Here is a 12,151-nt window from a genome sequence, read left to right on the forward strand (position 1 = left end):
GGGTTTTGGGGTATGTTCTAGTCACCTTTTGAAGCTGCTCTTACGCCCTAACAAAGCTGCAGGCTAAGTCTTAATGTGATATTTTGCTCTGTTGATGCGTGCATTTTATATACTTATATTTAAGAATTTCTCATCTATGAATTGACAATAGAATGAACCAGAGGCAAACAACATAAGCAAGATGGGATGATGGACCCAGAATCTCTGGTTTGAAGAGAAGTAAGCCAGCACACACCTTGAGACTGTCGTTGCAAGCGCAGGGGCTCTCGAGGTTCTTCCTGAGGTCCTCTTCCTGGCAAATGCGGCACTCCACCATCTCAACCAGCGTCCAGCGCCTCTGTTTCCTCCTTGGCGCCGGACACTAACCGCGCTGTCTCAACGACTCGGGACGCTACGAGCTCCCCAACATCCACCGTGACATGATCCCCCATGCGAGCAAAGCAAATCGGCCCCAAAAAACTCACGCCAAACAGCACAAACCTCTAGAGGATCTTGTTTCCTGCCGTCCAACGAACCCAAGGAATCATCAAAACGGAGCCCAATTCACCGCCAATCAAATGTAATGAAGGGGGACAAAATCGACACTGCTAGCCTGCTACTAATGGCAGCGGCTAGGGTTAAGGTTCCAGGCAGCGGGGGGCAGGCCTTCGGATCCATAGTGCCCTCCGGCGGCGGAGGGGTCGGTGCAGCGGCCGACGGCAAGGAGTTGTTCTTCTTCTTGCCTTCTTCGACGGCGACAGCTTCATCGTGCTGGTGGCCATGGCTTCCCTGTCCCCAATTGTTCCCCTCTCTGTCTTGGCGTCGCTGGAGGGATGGGGTGTTGCGTGGAGGCCGGCGCTAGGGCTAGGGTTTGGGATGAGAAAGGGAAGGCGGCATGGACGAGATAGGCTCGGCTGAGATAGCCCGTAAGCAAACTCGCTGATGCCGCATCGATGGTCGATGGAGGAAGGGAGTGGACGAGGCCTGCCGGCTCCCGATGCAGGAAGGAGGAAGGGGAGCTCGCGGACGTCTCTGGCATCGGCAAAGTGCGGGAGGGGATTGAGAGGGGAACTGACTCGGAGAAGAGGGGTTGGGCAGGGCGTCGCGGATAAGGAGGTTACAAATGAAGAACGCTATCGTCGCTGGTGTATATGGGCCGCGCCAAACGTAGCTGGAGTATGGGCCGCACTAAAAATTTAGCCCAGGACGCTTGCACTGCTATGTTGTTGCATTGTATTGCAAAAAACTTAGTACCGTATCGGCTAGTAAAAGAGGCATAGAGCGGCTTATAAGCGTTAGCTCAGTCTTATGAATAAGAACTCTATGGTTGAACTATATTGTGTTTGGTGGCTTCAATTCTCACGTTCGTGTGTTACTTTTGCTCTGGGTGGGGTAGATGGCAGAACGGCAGAACACACTGATGGCAGAACATGTGAGAGGCAGACTACTATTGCTCTCTTAATAAGTAGTAGAGATTTGTTCTATATGTAGCAAATGTGTTTGAATCTTAACTGTCAGTGGACATAATTAGAAATTTTCAATAAGAAGAGTATCGATTTTAGTTGATTCCTATATGTAATCATGTAGATGCCCTTAATAACCATGCAGTTCCTCCTGAGCCTGCTCAGCCATCCCTGTTCTCTCTTGACACACATGAATATCCTAATATTACTGTTGTTCTTGTTCTGTCCTGGCAAAAATACTTGATGCATTTGTCTATGGTATTTTCTTTTTATAAAGTGATTCATCTTGACAATGAAATAGTGCATCTATCAGTTTTGTAATGGGACATCACTCCTCAAGTATCCAGAAGGTAAACTAGATGTATTTCTCATACATCAATTGGGCAAGTTTGAGAGATAGCTGCCCCAATTTGTCCAGAAATTTATTTACCTGTACCTCCACAAGTAAAATATTTATTTAGCCCTCTGTCTTTGTTTTTTTCCATATTCTAAGTTTATACCTGATAACACATTTGCATATACTTGATGCATTTGTCTATGGTATTTTCTTTTTATAAAGTGAATCATCTTGACAATGAAATAGTGCATTTATCAGTTTTGTAATGGGACATCACTCCTCAAGTATCCAGAAGGTAAACTAGATGTATTTCTCATACATCAATTGGGCAAGTTTGAGAGATAGCTGCCCCAATTTGTCCAGAAATTTATTTACATGTACCTCCACAAGTAAAATATTTATTTAGTCCTCTGTCTTTGTTTTTTCCATATTTTAAGTTTATACCCGATGTATAAATCTACAGATACTTTCTTACCTTTGTTTAGTTACGATAAACTTTATTCATCAATTATTTTGTATACTTTTCTAACCTATGTAAATTTAGAGGTTAATTTGGACTGTTTAATATTTAAATGTTGTGGGTGGATAATATAGATATGGTCTAGGGGTTATTTAGTGTTTTAAGTACCAACAGAGGAGGGCAATTCATGCACATACTTTAGCTTTTTATTGCAATGATAGATAATTTATATGAAGTTTTGGACTTATTTTGGATATAATATGTCAGAATGACAGAGGTGAATCTCTAGATATAGATTTAGGAGGGGGTTAATTGAAGCCATTTTTGTAATGAATATGGTGGGTATCTTTTTTAACCAAACAAAATGGATTTGATGGCTATAGTCTTCTATGAGGATTACTGGATTAGAGTGTACAGTTGCATTGATTGCTACCAAAATAGTATCTAATATAATTAGTAAAATGATGTATCTCTTTTTCTGACACGCTTGCGACACTGAGGCCGACTCAAATATCTCATTAAACAACATGTGCATGTCTACGTTTATGTGTAATGCTCATGTCGGCTGCACATAGACGTTTATTAGCTTGATCTGATGGTGATCAATTGAAAATTGTTGTTGTAGATTTTCCTGGAGATCGAATTGTCCTTTTGTGATCCTAGGTTTGGATACAGTGCTGCGATTTTCTGCTCTCCCACCGTAAGAACACAAGATGTGGATAGAGAATTGTTGATAGTCTTGGTGTTGGTTGGACTTACTTTTAGTGTCCCTATAGTGAATTACTTTCGTGTCGTCATAGTCAATTCAAAGCTCCGTACAAACACCTCATGTTTCACAGTGTACCACATTTGCAGGTACATAATGCGCTCGACCACATTAATGTTGTCGTTAAGAGTCAAACGATGGTTTGTGTTCACAACTGAAACCATTGGATTTTGTTTTTGACATCCTCAAGGAGGAATTAACCGAGAGCTTGCTGCCGCAAAGAAGGTTGCTTTACTACTTCTATGAATCTTCGGACTTAAGTTCATACAAGTTCAAAAATAAGAACTTAAGTTCATACCACATCTTTTTCTGGATGTGCACTGGCAATTCTGGCAGATTTCTCACATCTAAGATCGGGAGAAGAAAGCATTTTCAAGGTTGTTCCAACCCTTAGGAGAAGGGTGACAAAATACATTTCTATAACCACATTGTGTTATTTTCCTTATAAAAGTGTTAGTACGATTTTTTGATATGCCACGAGTCATTATTAATATTGTTGACCAGATGTATTGATGTTTTTTCTCTTGTAGGAGAATAGTTGATCTGTTGATGTGCTTGGCCTTAAGACTGCTTTTGTGACCTTCATGGGTAAGGCAAGTAAACCTTCCTCCTTTGCCTCTCTGATGCTATGTGTTATGTAATAATGGCCTAACCCCATCGGTCGCTTAGTAAGCTATCTTGTCTGTTATTAACTTACATTAAAATTCTGCCACAGATTCCCATCAACAAGAAAAACAAGAAAGATAGCTACTAGGAGAAGCTTTAATACGCTCGATACCTGGCATGATGAGTTCCTCAATCAAGTAAGCCACATCTCCCACGAGCATGTATCTTTCTGGATGTCTGGTTACAATAGCAGCTATTCATGTGGTTGAGAATAAAATACAAAAGATAAAGATAAATATTCAGATGATCGTCAGTATAGTCTCATCCACGACAAGTTCATTATGATTTACATAGACTTCATTTTTACACCCAAAATCAAAAGAAAATAAAAGAAAACCGGTAGAACCTTGCCTACGTTTCGGTTTCGTTGTTAAGTGCAGTGCATGCGTGTTGCATGATGTGAGTACTCTAACGCTAACCGAAGGATTCACCATCTTGTCCCCCTTTCAGGCTGGCCCATCGGATCCTCAGCGCTTTCCGTTCATTTTGGTCGGGAACAAGATTGATTTAGATGGCGGGAGCAAACGGATGGTCAGTTTTCCTGAATGCTCAAGCTTTCTCATATATATATAGATTCGAAATACTCTGCAGTCTCTTTGCCTTTCCCGCAGGTTCTGGAGAAGAAAGTGAGGGAATGGTGCGCCTCTAAGGGCGATATTCCATACTTCGAGACCTCTGCGAAGGAGGACCACAACATCGATACTGCTTTCCTATGCATCGCTAGGCTCGCCTTGGAGCATGAGCATGACCAAGACATGTAAGTAAAAGCGTCTTCTGATTCTTGTTCGGATACAAAGTTCAGTCCATGTCATTTTTACTAGATTATGGTCTTGCTGAAGTTCTACCAAAACACATTTACTAGTTTTTTATTGGGAAAAAAGAGCAAAGAAGAACCTTTTTATAACAAAAAGGGAGCAAAAAAAGATGCTAGGAGGGTTCAGGTCATCCTATGTCCGTGCAGGTTGCCAAATCCTAGCGACTTTTAGATTGATTTGCTGTTCTAATCATAGATACGCATTTGTTATTTGTCCGTTTTGTGTGCCCCCAGTTACTTCAAGACAGTTGCGGAACAAGTCCCGGACACTAAACAGACAAGCGGATGTGCTTCCTAGGAGCCAGCCATTTCCTGGAAGGCTGGAACTACGTGGATGTTACTGAAGGACTGGCCCCCGATATGTTTTCTCCCAGTTTTTCTTTTGAGCTCCAGTAACTTTATTATTGTTATGTGTTGCTCTCACTGGATTTTAGCACTTCTGTAAGTTGTCATCTTTTAAAGTTAAGAATTTTTACATAAGTCTTACACATCGAACAAATCCACCATGTACATTAAGATGCAATGCTTATCGACCACTCAAGTAATATGCTCTTGTAACCTAAATTAATCAAAATTGGTTAATGATCAGCAACCGACTTGTGCTAAGGTAGAAAAATAACAAGTAGAAATTTATAATACATAATATCATTTATTGCATCTAAGTACAAGCACGTGTAGGTCCACCAAATAGGTTTGTTACAAGGAAACAAAATGAAGAACTTTAAAAGATGATAACAAAACGATAAAATGAAAATTAGATTTTTTTTTTAAATTTGAATATATCTTATCATAGCATGTTCATTCCGTAGCAACGCACGGGCGTTCACCTAGTTATCAATATTAAGAGAATATTAAGAGAGGGGGCAGGGGCGGACCCACGTTGGGCTGAGTAGGGGCACGGGCCCGTACTCAATTTTCTGGTTCTAGTGGAGTTTTTATCTTATTCAATATAGTTATAAAGGTCCATTAGTAAGTAGTCTTCTATTTAGGTCCCCACTCAGGTTTTAGGCCCCCACTCAAACTTTTGGCTGGGTCCGCCCCTGAGAGGGGGTAAAGAATCCCGGTTACAACCCACAAATATATACCAAACCAATTATCAGATGTGATGAATATACCTAGTGGACCAACTTCTATTCTGTCACACCCGGATTTAAGTGCAAATTTGGACGCTTATCAAATGTGTGCTAGGATCAAGTCTCACACATATGATGACTCATGGTACAAAAATCAATGTCACATCTTTGTTATATAATAGCGGTTTTGTACAAAATAACTAAATAATTACGTTATATGACGATAATGATCCTCCGTAACCATAGTTGACTGGGAACGACGACATATACCTCTTCAAACTCATTGTATCATCTTTCATGCTCCCATCTTAGTGGTACCTGTTCTTTACCTGTTTTGAAAAGTATAGTGTAAGGCTTACTAAGGAGAATGATTAAGGCCGAGCATTGCTTTTAATAAGTTGGTCAAAATTTTATTATCAATTAATAAGTATAAGTAAATAACATCCTAATTAAATAAGAGATCACAATTAATAATTCCCACAATGCAATGCAATAAATGACATGTTAAGTTTAATTCTATAAATTACATATGTGAGGGTCTGAGCCACTCTTGACCGTGAGCATGGCTGATATACCAGTTTTAAACTCCAAAGGTTGCACATCTTTACTCATAAGTCGTGTTACTCATTTGTCAAGGGATCACAACTTTTCATTCATCTCTATCGAGGAGATGAGGCAGGGTCCACTACATGGTCTTCACAAAATTTCACTAGCTTCAGAAATGAAAATCGCCTAGAGGGGGTGAATAGACGAAACCTAAAAATTATATGAACACGCACTTCGCCCGGGGTTAAGGTTAGAAATAAATAATAGTGAATTCAGAGTATGGAAGATAGTTCTTCTCGCTATGAGTTGCTCAATCAATGTGGACAACTTTGGGAGCAAACTCAAAACAATATGAGCAAGAGAACTTTTAATGCGAGGGGAAAGGAAAGAAACAAATCAAATAGTGGTGATCAGTACAAAAGGACACAATGATTTGTTTCCCGAGGTTCGGTTCCAAAGAACCTACTTCCCGTTGAGGAGGCCACAAAGGCCGAGTCTTTTTCAACCCTTTCCCTCTCTCAATCGATCACTTAGACCAATCGAGTGCTTCTTCTCAATCTCACGGGTCACTAAGACCCCACAAGGATCACTACACAATTAGGTGACTCTTGCAAGCTTTACAAAACACTTAGATAGATTAGAGAGAGATGAAGAAAGCAATAAGAGGAACAAACGAAACACAAAACATCCTCTCTCTCAAGTCACTAAGCACTTTTGATCACTTGACTTGATTTTGGAACTTGGAGAGGATTTGATGTTTTGATTGTGTCTTTGGATTGTATGATTTTGCTCTAGTATTGAATAAGAAGGTTGGAATGTTTGGGTGGCTTGAAATGTGATGGTTGGGGGTATTTATAGTCTCAACCACTATTTTCAACCGTTGGCTAACTTCTCTGTCGATGGGCACACCGGATAGTCCGGTGGTGCACCAGACACAACACTATTTACTATCCGGTGTGTGCCACGTTAGCAGACCGTTGGAGTTTGGAGCAGTTGACCGTTGAAGTCTTCTATCCTTTTGCTGCACCGGACAGTCCAATGGCACACCGGACAGTCTGGTGCGACCTGTCGTTGCAGACTGTTTCTGACTTCTGGTACTACAGACTGCGCGCGTAGTCGCACGGTCGACCGTTGAGTGAAGTTGACTGTTGCTCCATTGTCTCATCGGACAGTCCGGTGAATTTTAGTGGACGAGCGCCAAGAATTCCCGAGAGCGGCCAGTTCGCGGAGTGCTCAGCCAGGGCACCGGATAGTGTCTGGTGCGCCACAGGCTACAACAATTCTGTTTTGCTCAAATTGTGTAGAATTCCCCAAGGTTATTTTCTTTGTATGTTCATGTGGACTTTATGCACATGATAAAAATATCAACTAGGCAAACTAGTTAGTCCATATGGTTTTTGATGGTCATCAAACACCAAAATCGATTATAGAAAATAGTTGAGGCCATTTTCTTTTCAAGAAAACCCGCTATGATTTCTGCGAGAAGGGGACGATATAGGAATCCCTCGTCCAAAAAGCAATCGCAGCATGATCGACCCGAGAACCTCCCTATAATGGCAGCTTCTCATACCACGGTTGCCCCTTTCGGGTAAGGTAGTCCTCCACTAGCTTTTCTAATTAGTCAGTCAATGGCGTCTCATACTACACTTGTGGTAGCACTGTTTTCTCGGGTGCCTCTCTATGTTTCAATTAACACAATGATCTTATCATGAACAATAATTGATAACCAACATTAATAAATCATAATGGAACATGGTCATGAATCATAAGTATCGTTAATCCCAAAACCAGGTAGAGCAATAACAAGACTACCCAATAATCCATTTGTTTGCAAGGTATAGGGTAAATAAAACTAAGTAACCTATTAGGTCCCATCAGCTTAATCTAACAGTGCCACGATGATTAACAGATCATTATTGGGTTAAAGAAAGTGATTAAGGACACAACTTGCTTTTTTGAAGCAACTCTAGGTACTTCTCCAATTTGGGCTTCAGATATCTCGTGACCTCGCTTCTAATCTCATCAATACATACAGATAGACAAGGATTACATGAAAATAACAACATACCAAACATAAGAACAAAATGCGTAATAATATTTTACACGCTGCTACGAAATAGTAGGTTCAAGAATCACTAAAATCAAAGTTAAAATACAAAACATATGGATTTCTAGTTTACTTGAATATTATTTTTACACTAAAAATCATCCCCTATATTAATTTTATAAACTCTGGAACTCGATGGACCGCGACCATTATAACTAACAAGTGTAGGGGCTACTTTAGAATATATAAGACTAATCTATGGTGGTTTTTTCAACATGTATGAATGGAGGGTTAAATATTAAAAACTCCAGAGGCTTTTAGAAACTATCTGTAGTCGAAGGGGTATCTGCCGAGCTGGTCCGTAGAATCCAAATCCCACAACCACGATTAGATCCTCTATATAACTGAACCGGTGTGCACTATTTGCCATTGGATTGAAAATCGGTGCCCAAGATTTAAAACGCTCATAACATCACTTACTTGCACATTCCGCATGTTTGGTTGGCTTCCCGGTAGTGCAGCTGCATGAGCCAAGCCAGCGGGAGCCTGACTCCAGAGATGCGACCAATTTGCTCGTGTCTGCAGAGCCTGGCCCAGGGTGCTTTACGTATCGTGCGAGCCTGACTCCACATCTGCATGCAGGTACACACACCTCGCACGCGTAGAGTATGGTTGACAACAACCAAACACCAGCTCATTGCATCTCACGATGCAAGCACCGATAGATACAGGCAACCAAACACATGGATTCTGGATCGAACAGACCCGATCGGATCTACCCGAATCGATATTTGGCTTCTAATCCTGGCCACTGATTGGGCGATCGACGACCCCATGCACCACCACCCCCGCCAGATGGCTAGCGACGGTAGCGTGTTGCCAGCTGCGGTGGAGGCCATGGCCGACGCACGCCATCCTGGCCCCCGAGACCCCAATTCCCGATCCAATCGAGTGAGCACGAACGCCCGACCAAACCGAGCACGATAAATGCCCATATGCCCCCAATCGGCCCATATGCCCCCAATCGGGTCACCCATACCCCTGCCCACATCGTAAGGTGGAGGTGCGGCCATGACCCGCCCCGATGAGCAATTAAGTTCCCCCAGCAACCCAATCTCGTGTTTCGATCAATGCTAAGTCTCTACTACTTATTAAGGCGGTAAGGGGTAGGCTTGAGAGCACCTAGAGGGGGGTGAATAGGTGATCCTGTAAAACTTAAACTTATAGCCACAAAAACTTGTTAAGTGTTAGCACAATTAATGCCAAGTGGCTAGAGAGGAGTCTCAACAAAACACACTGCCACAAGAGATCAAACACAGAGATGACACAGTGGTTTATCCCGTGGTTCGGTCAAGACCAACGCTTGCCTACTCCACGTTGTGGCGTCCCAACGGACGAGGGTTGCAATCAACCCCTCTCAAGCGGTCCAAAGACCCACTTGAATACCACGGTGTTTTGCTTGCTTTTTCTCAATCCCGTTTGCGAGGAATCTCCACAACTTGGAGCCTCTCGCCCTTACAATTGAAGTTCACAAAGAAACACAGAGCAAGGGTGGGAATGAGCAACGCACACAAGACTTCAAAAGATCAGAGCAACAACACGCACACAAGCAGCAACAAGAGCTCGCAACACAACTCAAAGAGTTCACGACTCCACAAGAGCTCTATATGCTATCACAACGAAACGAATGCGTGAGATCGATGTCTTGGTGCTTAGGAATGTTGTAGGAATGCTTGGTGTACTCCTCCATGCGCCTAGGGGTCCCTTTTATAGCCCCAAGGCAGCTAGGAGCCGTTGAGAACAAATCTGGCAGGCCATCCTTGCCTTCTGTCGTCGGGCGCACCGGACAGTCCGGTGCACACCGGACACTGTCCGGTGCCCGATTTATTTCCATAAACAGCGCAGCCGACCGTTGCCGACCGTTGCAGATCTGGCGCACCGGACAGTCCGGTGCACACCGGACAGTCCGGTGCCTCCTTCCGACTGTTGGCCAGACCACGTGTCGCGCGCAGATTCCGCGGCCGACCGTTGGCTCGGCCGACCGTTGGCTCACCGGACAGTCCGGTGCACACCGGACAGTCCGGTGAATTTTAGCCGTACGCCGTCGGCAAATTCCCGAGAGCGGCGTCTTCAGGTCGAGGCAGCCTGGCGCACCAGACACTGTCCGGTGCACCACCGGACAGTCCGGTGCCCCAGACCGAAACAGCCTGTTGGCTGCACACAGCCAACATTCTCCTTTTCTTCTTCTTTCTGTTTCTAACACTTAGACAAATATATTAGTACACAAAACCAATGTACTAAGGCTTAGAAACATACCTTTACTTGTGATTTGCACTTTGTTCATCCATGGGCATATATTCACATTTAAGCACTTGTGTTGGCACTCAATCACCAAAATACTTAGAAATGGCCCAAAGGCACATTTCCCTTTCAATCTCCCCCTTTTTGGTGATTTATGCCAACACAACATAAAGCAACTAGAACAAGTGCACAATCACTTCAAATAGAACTCAAATCTATTTTGATTCATTTTTGGCATATATGGATCATCCTTTGCCACCACTTGGTTTGTTTTTGCAAATCAAACTCAAATCTCTATCTCTAAGTCAAACACACATGTTGAAGCATAAAGAGAGTCATTCTTAAAGAGACTGATCAAAGATTTCAAAAAAAACTCTCCCTATTTCCCATAATCAATACTTCTCCCCACAAGAAGCCAACTTTTGACAAAAGAGACAATGCAAGAGTTTTGAACAAACCAAAAGCTCTATTCTACTATTTTCAAAATCTCTCAAGTGGTAGCTGATCCATTTATTTCTTTGGCCTTTATTTTCTCCCCCTTTGGCATCAAGCACCAAAACGGGATCAACTTTGGCCCTTTAACCCCATTGCCTCACCAAGATCTTCAATTAAGAGCAAATGGCAATAAGAGTTCATGAGATGGACTTGGAATAAGTTACCCTCTCATCGGAGTGCAGTGGAAGTCTTTCATGGTCCAAGTCCACCTTTTCCCTTTCAATTCTCCTTCGAGACTAAAGCAAACTCAAGCATATGGTTAGTCTCAAAGGGTCAAGTTGTAACACATCTCCCCCTAAACATGTGCATCACTTTGCAACGGACTTGTGAGGTCCAGGGAGTGTTTGTACAACTTGAGCACCACAATAAGCAACAAAATGCAGAATGAACATGATCAAAGGCATAAACACATGTATGCTACAATTCAATCCAAGTTCCGCGAATCTAAGACATTTAGCTCACTACGCAGCCTGCAAAAGGTCTTCTCATCTAGAGGCTTGGTAAAGATATCGGCTAGCTGGTTCTCGGTGCTAACATAAAACACTTCAATATCTCCCTTTTGCTGGTGGTCTCTCAAAAAGTGATGCCGGATGTCTATGTGCTTTGTGCGGCTGTGCTCAACAGGATTTTCCGCCATGCGAATAGCACTCTCATTATCACATAGGAGTGGGACTTTGCTCAGATTGTAGCCAAAGTCCCTGAGGGTTTGCCTCATCCAAAGTAGTTGCGCGCAACACTGTCCTGCGGCAACATACTCGGCCTCTGCGGTGGATAGGGCAACGGAGGTTTGTTTCTTAGAATTCCATGACACCAGGGACCTTCCTAAGAATTGGCACGTCCCCGATGTACTCTTCCTATCGACCTTACATCCAGCATAATCGGAGTCTGAATATCCAATTAAGTCAAAGGTAGACCCTTTTGGATACAGAGCCCGAAGCAAGGCGTAGCAACTAAATATCTAAGGATTCGCTTCACCGCCACTAAGTGACACTCCTTAGGATCGGATTGAAATCTAGCACACATGCATACGCTAAGCATAATATCCGGTCTACTAGCACATAAGTAAAGTAATGACCCTATCATTGACCGGTATGCTTTTTGATCAACAGACTTACCTCCTTTGTTGAGGTCGGTGTGTCCGTCGGTTCCCATCGGAGTCTTTGCGGGCTTGGCGTCCTTCATCCCAAACCGCTTCAGCAGATCT

General features: G+C 43.0%; 1 protein-coding gene across 1 annotated transcript; it reads left to right on the forward strand.

The window, feature by feature from the left end:
* Positions 1-3,709: 3,709 nt before the first annotated feature.
* On the forward strand, positions 3,710-4,845 carry LOC109940504 (ras-related protein Rab7; the record flags this gene model as incomplete). The annotated part of the gene is made up of 4 exons (XM_020540051.1): positions 3,710-3,808; positions 4,122-4,202; positions 4,283-4,428; positions 4,720-4,845. Coding segments are annotated over 4 exons (390 nt in total), but the record flags the coding sequence as incomplete, so codon positions are not given.
* Between the last annotated feature and the right edge of the window lie 7,306 nt (positions 4,846-12,151).

This window comes from Zea mays, chromosome 6, assembly GCF_902167145.1.
Source record: "Zea mays cultivar B73 chromosome 6, Zm-B73-REFERENCE-NAM-5.0, whole genome shotgun sequence".
Lineage (NCBI taxonomy): Eukaryota > Viridiplantae > Streptophyta > Magnoliopsida > Poales > Poaceae > Zea > Zea mays.